The sequence below is a fragment of the Vombatus ursinus genome, unplaced genomic scaffold, assembly GCF_900497805.2.
Source record: "Vombatus ursinus unplaced genomic scaffold, bare-nosed wombat genome assembly UNPS02012622.1, whole genome shotgun sequence".
NCBI lineage: Eukaryota > Metazoa > Chordata > Mammalia > Diprotodontia > Vombatidae > Vombatus > Vombatus ursinus.
The window spans coordinates 203,345-215,542 of NW_020952400.1; the positions used below are offsets into that span (position 1 = coordinate 203,345).

Here is a 12,198-nt window from a genome sequence, read left to right on the forward strand (position 1 = left end):
TTCTTGATGATTTCCAAGTTCACCGGGGGAAAGGAGACAGGCCCATCCAAGGTTCTCTTTACCACATGACGGTTCTGCACATCAAGGCTGGGGTCAAGTTCCTAGAACAGCCAGAGAGCACAAGGGTCCTTTCCCAAGCCCCTTGCAGGTCTCCCAGCACAAGGAGGAAGGCCCACGTGCCTTGGACCTCACCTCCCTCCCTCGAGGCCCAGAGCGTGGTCCCCGCCAAGGCCAGCACCACCTTCTCCCCTGGGCAGGAGTGGGGGGTAATGGGTCTGTGACATCGCGGGACACCGTCAGACTCCGCTGACACAGCAGGTAGTTTCACCAGCCTGTTTTTTCTTTCTTTCTTTGTTTTTGATTATAAGGACAGCTCTCTGGGCAGGGAGAGACATTGGGAAATGCCAGGGATCTAGAATGCAAAAGTGCCCATAAACACTCAAAAGTATTTTGTTGAACTGAATTAAATCTATCCACGGAAGACAACGTGAAAAACCAGGCAAAAACCCTTCACTGAGACAAGGGCGGGAAGGGGCCCCCACGCCAGTGGAACAGGGCGCCCAAGGCAGTGAAATGCGTAGCCTTCACTCCCAGGAAGGCCCTCCCCCAGGCCACCCGCCAGGCACACGTACCATCTCTGTGACCCGCAGGGCCTTCCTCATCTGCTGGGCCTCCCAGACATCCACAGCCTCCCCCTCGGAGCTGCCCTCCTCCCTGCCTTCACTGCTGGAGGCTAGAATGAAGAAGGAAGGGCTTAGAAGGCCCCACCCCTCGGACCTTTGCCAGAGGCCTTGGCCTCTCCCCAGTCCCTGCCCCTCCCGCTAAGCCCCACAGCTGCCTCTTTCTTCCTGTAACCCAACATCTCCATCACCGAGTCTAGGCCAGGCCATGGCCTCCCACCGCACCCCTCTTCTGCTACAGGCATGATGCTGCATGACTTCCCCCAACAAGACTCAGTGCAAAGGTACCAGGTCTGAAGCCAGAGGACCTGGGTTCAAATCTCGCCTGTGACACTTATATCAGGCCTGTGTGACCTAGAGTGAGTCACCTCCCTGGGCCTCTGTTTTCCCCCTCTAAACTGAGGAGTCCTATTCACAAGAGGAGGCATTCCCCAGCCACTCAATGGGCAAAGGACAGCAGGCCATTTCAGAGGAAGAAACACCAGTGAAAGCGCCCTCTGAGACTCCACCCCATGACCACCATGACCCTGATGCACCAGGACACTCGTGCCCTGCAGCTGCAGCTGCAGCCTCATGGGTCTGGAACAAGGAACCGTGCCCACCCTCGGGCCCTTGGTGCACCCTGAGGAGACCAAAGAATGCAGAGCGCTGGATGTGAGCGCCAAGGAAGGGGACGGATTCGGGGGGGGGGGGCCTCACCTGCTTTGCTGGCACCTCGCAGTCTCAGCATGTGGATCCCCGCTCCTCCGGGGGCGGGCTCGACGTCAGAGTCGCTGTCGCTGCTCCCCTTCAGATCCAAGACGCGGTCCCTCGGCGTCTCGCTCAGCGGGAGGTAGTCCTCTTGCGCCTCAGCCCCCCACCGCCGCCTTCGGGTCGGGCTGGCGGGGATGCCTGTGACACAGAAGACCGGCAGCGTCCAGGACCCTCGTCCGGTTGACGGCAGACCCCCCACAGAGGACTTGGGTATACTCCCAAGCCGTGGCAGGAGGCTCCTTTCTGCGCCGGGCACCTCCATCTCCCGCACACAGAGCCTGCTCGCCCGCCTGCCAGCCCAGAAATCACTGCCTGCCTTTCCTTCCCGGCACACAGAGCATCTGTGAGGGGCTCGGGCACCTGAGCACTCTCTGGCCCGGCGCTTCAGGCATCCCCGCTCTGGCTCATGCTCAGAACTGGCCACGGCACCGCTGGGCCACCCACAGGCTGGGCCAGACCGCTCTGCCGAGGAGGCCCCAGAGGACCTTCCCCTGCCTGTGTCTGCCCTCAGAAAAGAGACTCTCTCCCGCCTCCACTTCCCAAAGACTGCCTGGCGCCCTCCCCTTCTGGTCGGCCCACCCCCCAGGTCAGTCAGGAGGTGGCGCAGGCCCCAGGAGAGGAGGTACCGGGGTGACCTCATGGCCCTAAATCTACGGCCTGTGCTCTGCATCTTCTCTAAAATGACCCATGGGGTCAGGGAGAGCCCCTGGGCTACCCAGCCTGGGCATCGTCCCCCAGCCAGGTCCAGGAGGAGGAAGCTTTGGCCAGGCTGAGGACTGACCCATCAGAGGACTCAGAACTGAGGGCTGTCCATGGCCCTGGGGATCTGGTGTTGACCCACGCTTCAGCGTCGCTGGGCAGGCACATCAGATCTGCACTGGAGCCCAAATGGGGAGTGTCCGGCACCAGACTGGGAGCTCCCCAAGGTCAGGCTGTCTTTTCCCTGAATGCCAGGTGACCGCTGACTAACCATGGCCCCAGGACTGGTCCCTGGGGGCCCTGCGGGCTAACCCACGCACCTGACCAGTCGTCCCACGCTCGTGGGGAAAAAGCCCCCTTGCCAGACGAGCCGAGGTCTCGGCCGCTTCCCGAGAAGTCGTGGCCTTCAGCCTCGGCATCCTCGTCCTCACGGGGCGGAGGCAGGGGGAACTCTGTGGGTGAAGCAGAGGAACCACCATCCTGGTCAGGGCCAGGCGCCCAGAGGGTGAAGACCTAAAACAGCTCAGCCGACTGGGGGGGGGGGGCAGCCTTAGTGAGGCCGAGTCCAGCCAAAGCTGGGGTCCTCCCAAGTGTCTGTGCCCTCCTCGATCGGATGAAGCAGATTGCAGCTTCTCCCTCCCTTAGCACAGCACATCCTGAGCTCGAGCCCAAGGCCACTCCATCCTCCCCAGGGTGGACCACCATCTATAGCCGATCCCAGTGCACCCCCGCCCCATCCCCTCTGTTCCAGGCCTCTCCCTCCCTCAGCCTCCATTAGGGGTTAGAGCAGATGCTCCATGAGGGCAGGGGCGCTCACCCACCAGAGGAGCCGCCATTCACATCTGGAGAACTGGAGCAACTTTCAGACGTGGCCCTATGCACATCTGGAGGGGCAGGTCCAGACCAGGAGGTGCCTGGAGACAGAATGGACAAGTGGGGCCATGCCCTTCACTGGATGGAAAGGGAAACTGAGGCAGTGCAGTGTGGGTGGGTGGGACTGGAGGTTGTGTCCTGATGGTCTGAGGGCTATGGGGCAGGGAGGCCAGGGCTGGGAGAGGCCCCTCACTTGACAGATGGAGAAATTGAGGCAGTGTGTTGGGGGTAGACCTGGATAGGTCAGGGGTTTATGGGGGTGGGAAGGAAAAACCAGGGCTGCCAGGGTCCCTCATTTAACACATGGGGAAACTGAGGCAGTGTTGTTGGGGGGACCTGGAGAGGTGAGGGGTTTATGGGGGTGGGGAGGGAAAGCCAGGACTGGGAGGGGGCTCTCACTTGACAGATGGGGGGGTGTCTAGAAAGGTGTCCCGGGGCTATAGGGGGCCATGCGGGCAGAGGAGTAGAATGGGGGGTGGGGAGGTTGGGGTGTGTCTGCCTCATGATCCTAACTTGCCAGAAAAAGAAACTGAGGCGGGGGTGGTAGTCGGACCAGCTCCATCCTCTGCTGCGCCCGCACAGCCTCAGTTTTCTTCTCCCTATAACCAGGTGACGAGTCCCCAGTATCCCCATCCCCACACAACCCACGTGCGGGGCCTCTCCCCATGGAATCGATGAGATCATGCATCCCTAAGAGGACTGGAAAAAAGGAGCTCTCATCTCGATTGACTTTCCCTGGGGCTCCCAGCATGGAGCGCCCAGGTCGCGCATGCGCCAGAAATCCCCGCGCATGCGCGGCCACCCGCCCAACCCCAAGGCTGCCCCCGCACGGACCTGCGCGGCGCGAAGTGGCCCATATGCGAGCGCGGCCCCGACTCCGCGGCGCTCCGAGTACGCGCTCGGAAACGCGGCCGCCGAGGTCCAAATCAGGGCTGGGCCCAGGGTCAGAATCGGGGTCAGAGCTGGAGCCAGAGTCTGCCTTGCGCTGGCGGAAGTTCCGCGGAGGTCGCTGAGACATAGTCGACAGGTACTGCGCCGGCGCGAAACAGTCTTCGTTGGTTCCGGCTCCCCGCAATCTGAATAAGGCACTTTCCGACCGAGGCGCCTGCGCAATGGGCTCGCACGCCATTGGCCCGCGGCCCCGCCTGGCTCCGCCCCCGCATCCGCCGTTCCCCATCCCTGGGGCTTTGCTCCTCTCCGGCTGTGCAGCAGGGAGCTTCCCCACGCTGAGGTCGCTGCTGGCAGGGAGGACAGCCCGGGCAAAGGCCCGCAGGCACCTCAGTTCCAGCCTGTCACCCTCCTCCCTCCGTCCAAAGTGCCCGCATCAAAGTTGCCAGGCGTCTCCCAATTGCCAGTCTGATGATCGTGTCCCCCACCTCCCTGCTGCCATGGTTAACCACCTGGGGTTGGTGTGGAAGCAGAGAAAGCTGCTGCAAGCAGGGTGGTGGAGTTTGGGGGGCCGGGAGAGAAGTTGGGGCCCCCAAGGTTCGGGCTGAGCCTGGAGCCATGGCCCCTTTAACTGCATGTGGCCGGAACCCGGCTCCCACCTTGACCGCTCGTCATGCATCGGTCATCATGGGTCTTGCCTCGTCCCCCTCTCCGCTCCCAGCCATCTCATCAGGCCTTCTTCAGTCGCACCTAATTGGGGTCCCTGCCTCAAGCCCCTTCACCTGGCCAGTCATCCTGGCGTCCCCTATTCTTTCCCTGCTGGCACTGTCACCCCTCCAGCCGCCTCAATACCATCCCTCTTGGCACAGTGCAGGGCAGATAGTAGGGGCTTGGTGAGCATTTATCGACTCTGCATCGCCTAGCTTGTAATACAACCCGTCATCACTTTTCTTTAAAATGTGCAAGTCCTGGAGACCCTTCATTCTGCCAGGAGACAGTCACAAAGTCTGTTCTCAGCTGTTGGCTGTCTCAGGACTGACCCCTAGGCAGCTTACCAGCAGGCAGCCCCTTTGGATGAGATGACTTGATTGGGTTCCTAAGGGGAAGCAGTCACAACAAGCTGGGAGTAGGGGGAGTCAGTTCCTTTCCCCCAGCCCTTCGCATGTACCTGGCACCTGATCAGTATGTGTGAACCTGCCAGGCTCGCCTTCCCCATCCCCACTGTGGATGAATTTTCTCCCAGCTCCACCTGCCCCAAGGTTCCATTGCTAGGCCCCTTCTGGCAGGATGCCTATCCCTCTGGGATCTCAGTGACTTCTCCCTCTGGCCCCTCGAATCTCTCCTCTCTCCTTTACACTTATCAGATCTAAACGGAATTTATTGTTACTCTTCATCTTCCATTGCTACCTGCCCCAGAGGTGGATGTGGGAAGGGGACAGAGCAGCCCCCAGAGCTGTGGAAAACTCCCAGGAGCTGAATGAATGTCTTCTGGGGGGGGTGGGATTGGGTGCACCCTTCCTTTTGGCAAGGTGGACATGGGATGGCAGAGTTTCTTTCTTAAACAAGTCTGATCCCCCAAGCAACCCACTTTCCAACACCAATGCGCAAGGCTTGAAGACCAGTCACACCACAGTAGCTGTGTCCCTGAGAATTGCAGTCCTCACACTAGCCAGCATTCATTCCTCAGACACTATTGTCCTGTGTCCACGTGGAGAAAGGGGAGTTGGGGATGGGGCCCCAAAAGCCAAAGTTCTGGAACCTCACTACCCAAAAGGAAATGGAGAGCATTTGAAGTAGTCACCAGAGAGAACCTAGGTAAGTGGGCCAGACTGGGGACACAGGCATGTGGTGCCATCACTAATGCACTACAGAAAACCGGTTGAGTGGACAGACAGTCCAGAATCTTCGAGTCCTAGAGTTCAGTTGGACCCCTTGGAGATCTTCTCGTTCAGCCCTCCCACTCCACAAATGAGGTATCCATCAGGGGTCACAACTTAAAACCAGTGTCAGAGAGGAAGCGGGCAGGGTTCTCTTCTCTTTTTCCCATGGGGTATGATGGCATGCCAACACAGGACTCTCTAGAGACACCTTGATAGATGTGTAGTTTCCTATGGGGCCTCCTTGCCCAAAGGAGCTCTGCTTGGGGCTGACATGGAAAGTGTCCATGGGGGACAGGGACGGGCTGAGCCAAAAGAGGGGGCCCAACTTTCTCTAGCTGTTATTCCCCTGCCCCAGAGTTTATTTTGGGGAACTCTTTTGAGACAAAGCTTAGTTGTGACTCATATCTATGGTTGGTCATTCAGTCAATAAGCATTTATTAAGTACCTGCTGGGTGGCACATCGAATAGAGTACTGAGTCTGGAGTTAGGAAAACCTGACTTCAAATCCAGTCAGACTGTTCATAGCTGTGAGACCCTGGGCAAGTCCCTTTAGCCTCTATCTGCCTCAGTGTCCTCAACTGTAAAGGAGGATGCTAATAATAGCATGAACCTCATAGGATAATATCTGTAAAGCTCTTAGCACAGGGCCTGGCACACCATAGGCATTTACTACATGTTTATTCCCTTCCTTCCTATATGCCAGCCATAGTTCTAAGTACTGGAGACAGCGTCTTTGCTCTGAAAGAGCTCACAGTATAGTGAGGGAGACACCATACAAACAACTAGGTAAAAAAAAAAAAAGATCTAGGTGGGATAAAGGGGAGAGAATCCAAACACTCACCTTAGGGACAAGGAGAAAAGGCTTCCTGCAGAAGGCTGGATTTGAACTGGGACCGGAGCATGACGGGAGGTGGGAGTGAGGAGGAAAAGCATTCCAGGCATGGGAGAGAGCCAGAGAAAATGTCTATAGTCAGGAGAGGACGGGAGAGAAAGGAATCGGCATGATTGAAGTGCATCTTGTGTGCCAGGCACAGTGGTCATCCCTTTACAATAGCATATTTGATCCTTAAAACAATCTTGGGAGGTGGGAGCTAGTAGGATCCACATTTTATAGTTGAGGAAACTGAGGCAGAGGTGAAGTGACTTGGCCAGGGTCACGCAGCTATTAAATGTCTGAGGCTGAATTTGAACTCAGATCTTACTGATTCCAGGCCCAGCTGTCAGCGCCCTGTACCACCTGCCTAACAGGGTCGCTGGATCATAGAGTATGTGTCAGAGTGAGGTGTAAGAAGACTGGAAAGGGAGGCAGGAGGGAGGTCATGAAGAGCTTTGAAAGCCAAGCTGAGCATTTTGTATTTGATCCTGGAGACAGTAGGGAGCCACTGAAGTTTAACGAGTAGGGGATGACATGTCAGACCTGTGCTTTAGGAAAATCATTTTGGTGGCTGAATGGAGGATGGGCCGGAGAGGGAAGACACTTGAGGACAGCAAACACCCCAGCAACTGTTGCAGTAGTCCAGGGATGAGGTGATGAGGGTCTGCCCTAGGGTGGGGGCAGTGCTGCAGAGGTGACATTGACAGGCCTTGGCACCCTATTGGATGGAGGTGATGGGGTGAGAGATAGTGAGGACCCCAGGATGACTTCTAGGTTGTGAGCCTGAGGCACTGGGAGGAAGGTGCTGCCCTCAACAGTAATAGGAAAGGGAGCAAGGGGGCAGGTTTGTGGGAAAGATCATGAGTTCTCTTTTGGCCATGTTGACATGTTTGAGATGTCTACTGGACAGCCAGTTCAACATACCGGAAAAGCAGTTGGAGAGGCAAGATTGGAGGTCAGCAGAGAGTTTGGGGCAGGAAAGGGAGATTTGAGAATCATCAGCATTGTTGCTGTATCAAGTCTGACTCTTCATGACCCCGTTTGGGGTTTTCTTGGCAAAGGTACTGGAGCAGTTTGCCATTTCCTCCTCCAGATCATTTTGATGAGGTTGGTAGCAATGTGAAGGGTTAAGAGAGTGAAAGGAGAAAGTAGAGGCATCTAGCATAGACAGCCTTTGGGAGAGTTTAGCTATGAAGGGCAGAAGCGAAATAGGATGATATTTAGCGGAGAGGGAACAGTCGACAGGGAGATATGGGCCTGTCTGTAGGTGGGGAGGAGGGGAAGGAGCCAGGAGAGAGGGAGAGAGTGAAGATTCTAGTGGGCTGGCAAGGGCTGCCGTCTGCCGGGGAAGACAGCATAGGATGGACTCATCCGTGCTTTGACAAAGGAGTACAGTAATTGCTTCGTGTGAGGCAGGGGACAAGGGGGCCGAAGGCACTGAATGCTGCCAGAGGAGGAGGAGGAGGGGAGAAGGGGAGAAGGGGAGCTCTTTGGGACAAGCCTCTTTTCATTTGTCAGTAATATATGAGGCAAACTTTTCAGCCAAGAAGCTGGGGCTGGAGGTACCACAGTATGCAGTAAGTGCTTTGTTTAGGTATTCATTCATTGTATTTGCATCCCAAGGGTTTAGCTCATTTCTTAGCACTTCAAAGCAGAAGGTGGTAGGGGAGACAGGCTGGGCCTGGAGTCAAGAAGACGTGAGCTCAGACATTTACTAGTTGTGTGACCCAGGGTAAGGCATTGAACTTGTTTGCCTCAATTTCCTTTCCTGTAAAACAGAGATAAAAATTGTGCCCACCTCCCAAGGTTGTTGTAAGGATCAAATAAGGTCATATTTGTAAAGTGCTTATCACAGTGCCTGGCACACAGTAGGCACTTAATAAATGTGTATTTGCTTCCTTTTCCATTTCTGTATGACATGGCTCAAACAGCCCATCACGCTCATTATACTCCCCTTTTGTTTGTTTGTTTGTTGTTTTGGCTAGGCAATGGGGTTAAGTGACTTGCCCAGGGTCACACAGCTAGTTAAGTGTTATGTATCTGAGGCTGGATTTGAACTCAGGTCCTCCTGAATCCAGGGCCGGTGCTCTATCCACTGCGCCACCTAGCTGCCCCATTATACTCCCCTTTTGAAAGTACTGCCCAGGTATTTCCTGAGTGCAGACCCCTGACCTGCCAGGACATAACTCTTTAGTCTTTCAGCTTCAGGATAATCATGGCAGTCGTCAGCATTTCCCTTGAGAAGTTTACAGTTGTCTATATGTACAAAAATATTTATAGCACCTCTTTTCTGGGGGCAAAGAATTAGAAATTGAGGGGATGCTCATCAATTGGGGAATGGCTGAACAAGTTGTGATATGTGATTGTGATGGAATACTGTTGTGCTATAAGAAATGATGAGCAGGATGCTCTCAGAAAAACCTGGAAAGACTTGCATGGGCTGATGCAAAGTGAAATGTAATGTGTACAAAGTCACAGCAATATTGTAAGATGGTCAGCTGTGAATGACTTGGCCATTCTCAGCAATGCAACAATCTAAGACAGCTCTGAAAGACTTAGGATGAGAAACACTATCCATCCCCAACTGATGGTGTCTGAATACAGATCGAAGTGTACTCTTTTTTTAACTTTATTTTTCTTGAGCTTTTTTTCTTGTCTGTGTTTTCTTTCACAACATGACTATTGTGGACATATTTTACATGACTACACATGTATAACTATATCAAATTGCTTGGTTTCTCAATGGGGGGGTAGGGAGGGAAGGAGGGAGAGAATTTGGAACTCAAAATTCTAAAAACAAATGTTAAAAATTGTTTTTACATGTGACTGGGGAAATGAAATGTTAAATAAAAGGAAAAAAAAATTTACAGACATGAAAATCACCTCCTCACCACCTAGTACCCGACTTAGAAATCCCAGAACTCACCTTGTATTTATTGTCATGATTGCTCCTGGGGGAAGGCAAGAAAAAGAAAAATTCCTTTCCTTTTCTCCCTGGAGTCTCCTCATAGCGTTTGCTGCGGGACTTGGCATCCGTGAGGCATGAGTCACTCCACTCCTCAGCTGTAGCGTGTCCTTCCAGAGCTCAGTGGCCTTGCTTTGAATGACAAAGGACATGAAGCCCTTCAGTTACAGAGTAGTGAGCTTCAGTGGCCGTTGAGTGCGTAAAGTTCATGCCTACTCTTGGCAGTCTGTACAGAATATAAGTGGATTTGTGGGAGGTCACACTCCTTGTGCTGGGGGAAATACTTTGTAACAATTGTGCTTGCTATTCCATAGGAGTGGAGGAGCCTTTGCTAAAGAGCCACGTCTCTTGCCTGACTGTTAAAGAGAAATAGAGCAGTGGGGGCTCAAGAGCTAGGGTTAAGGTTGCCCTTAGGATCCTGAAAATAGTAGTAGCCATCTTTGTTGTGACTTGACTTTCCAATAGGAGTTGGCTGAGTGAGCCCCAAAGGCCCCTGGATCCACTGATGAGCTTCCTCAGACACACTGCTGCTGAGGACTGGCTCCTCACCAACCTCATCTGTTGCAGTTCAGGGCAGATTCTGGTGACTTTTCTGACTTTCTGAAGGTCAAAAGGTCATCACCTGGTCTATATCCCCTAAGATCGGGAAATAATAGACACAAGAAGGACAGAAAACCATACGCACCGTGTGTTCATGGCCACGTGGTGGCCCCAGATGAGGCAGCCAAGTAAGGCCTGATGCTTATGCTGATGGTACCTCTCTCGTCTTGGTGGTCCACAGTATTTCTGCCTCATCACTCCAAAGCTACTAGGGAGACAGCATTCTTCCTTTTAGTCATGTCTTTGATCTCCATGCTCAACAAGTAATTACAATGCATGTCATTAACCTAAAATAAGTGGATGGGAAATAGAGAATATCGGTAGGAGCTCCTAAGTGGAAAGGTAACATAGTGGGTAAGGATACCTACTATCACACCCTTCTGGAAACAGGCTTACCAAAGGTTCTGTGGGGAGATCATAGGCACAGCCGCTGCCCATGTTCAAAGAACTGTGCCCCCGTATCAGACGTGGCTCTTATAGGTGGGGGCCAGGAGAGAAGAAAAAATGGATAGTTCAACCAAGCTCTGGCCTTGATTCAAATCGCGGCCCTATGGAGAAAGGCTGGAGTCGTCTAGCAAAAATTTTTTGGTGGTGAGGATGGAGCAAAAGACCTGGAATGTTCACTGCTTGTGCTTCAGGTTAGCCAGTCAACCTGGCTATGGTGGCGAGGAAAGCCAGGCCCTTCTGGTGAAAACTTAAGGGTTACTACTTTATGTTTGCCTATGTTGTCCTGGTGTCCAGGCAGAACCCCGAAGGAGAGATGATGAAACATAGAGAGGGTGGGCTGAGTGATAATGGATTAAGGGATAGTTGAAGGGGAGTCATTCCTCTGTCTTACTAGTTTGGAAGGGGGCTGACCTCCAGGGCAGGCCTGCCAGGGCTCACAGAGGCCTCACCAAAGAGGACACTGAGAGAGCCCAGAGAAATGAATTGGCTTGCCCAAGGACACAGAGGCGATAGGTTGGCAAAGCTGGGGTGGTCTTTCCATGGTGTGATGCTCTCTGCCCTAAGAGAACATCCCTCACCTCCAGCAGCTTATAGACTAGTAGGAGATAAGTCAGCACATGGAAGCTACAGGAATCATGAGGAAGAGATGTCACATTCCCCCACTCGCACCCCCACGGCCTTGTGGCCACATCAGGAGCTCTCTCACCACCCAGATATCCCCTTGGTGTTGGGAGCACAGCCTGAGTCACTGACTGACATCTACATTGTCTTTCCTAAACTGGCTCCCCTCCAAACAGGGTGCCATTTGCCTTCCAGGCACCCAGGCTTCCCACCTCAGTCTTCCCCCTCTCTGCCTCCTGTCCCTTCCGAAAGGACAGCTCTGACCATGTCCTTCTCATTAAACTTCAGTGGCTCCCTGCTACCGCCAGGATATCATGGCGTCTTTTTTTTAATGCCTTTTTTTGTGTTCTTTAGTTAATAACAGCGGATAATTATAATTATTTAATTTCACAAATAAAATGAATTTCATTTATTTTAACCTTATGGTTAATTTTTATCCATAAACAAAATACAAATTTTCTTTTTAAAATATTCATTTTGTCGGTTCTAACATTTGGAAAGTGCTATGATATCAATGCTATCTATTGATCATTATTAATTCTTAGCCCCAAAGGTCCACAAAGACTGACTTAGATCTGGAATTGTTGGGATCCAGAGGCCTCCCAGGCAGGGAGTCTTGGGTTCCCCCTGCCTGACACCTCCTGGCTGTAGGACGCCCGCCAGCGGGTGGCATGACCTTCGCGTGGCCTCTGCTAGGGCCCGTCTACCCGCACTGGTGGAGGGATTGGCCCCTCTTGGGAGCTGCCAGTACCGCTTGGCTCAGGCCCAAAGTGTGAGCACGTGCAGGGCATTGGGAGGGAGCCGCCCCTCTCCTGGCCAGGCCCCGCCCCTCCTGCTTGGTCTTCAGCTTCCATGCTCCCATCCCCGGCCTTCCGGCCCCGCCCCCTCGCTCTCCCAGCCTTCCTGGAAGGGCTCCTT

At 53.8% G+C, this 12,198-nt stretch overlaps 2 protein-coding genes and 1 long non-coding RNA gene across 4 annotated transcripts in view; 1 reads left to right on the top strand and 2 right to left on the bottom strand.

The window, feature by feature from the left end:
- The window catches only part of GCFC2 (GC-rich sequence DNA-binding factor 2), a 22,198-nt gene extending 21,273 nt beyond the window's left edge, over positions 1-925 (bottom strand). The window contains exons 1-3 of the mRNA XM_027858037.1: positions 778-925; positions 616-733; positions 63-275 (exon numbers count right to left, since the gene is read on the bottom strand). Of these exons, the coding sequence (XP_027713838.1) occupies positions 63-275; positions 616-733; positions 778-925 (479 nt within the window). The remainder of the gene's footprint in view (positions 1-62; positions 276-615; positions 734-777) is intronic.
- Positions 926-4,010: 3,085 nt separating this feature from the next.
- Positions 4,011-12,198, top strand: part of ITSN2 (intersectin 2) — a 105,481-nt gene continuing 97,293 nt past the window's right edge. The window contains exon 1 of the mRNA XM_027858014.1: positions 4,011-4,032. The gene's annotated coding sequence lies outside the window, so the exon portion shown is untranslated. The remainder of the gene's footprint in view (positions 4,033-12,198) is intronic.
- LOC114040040 overlaps positions 5,414-12,198 on the bottom strand; it is a 7,828-nt gene continuing 1,043 nt past the window's right edge. Inside the window, exons 2-4 of one of the 2 annotated variants that reach the window (XR_003568734.1) lie at positions 10,298-10,499; positions 9,574-9,744; positions 5,414-6,737 (exon numbers count right to left, since the gene is read on the bottom strand). This is a non-coding gene — a long non-coding RNA (uncharacterized LOC114040040). Of the gene's footprint in view, positions 6,738-9,573; positions 9,745-10,297; positions 11,056-12,198 lie in introns of those variants that run through there. The other variant, XR_003568733.1, reaches the window with a different exon arrangement.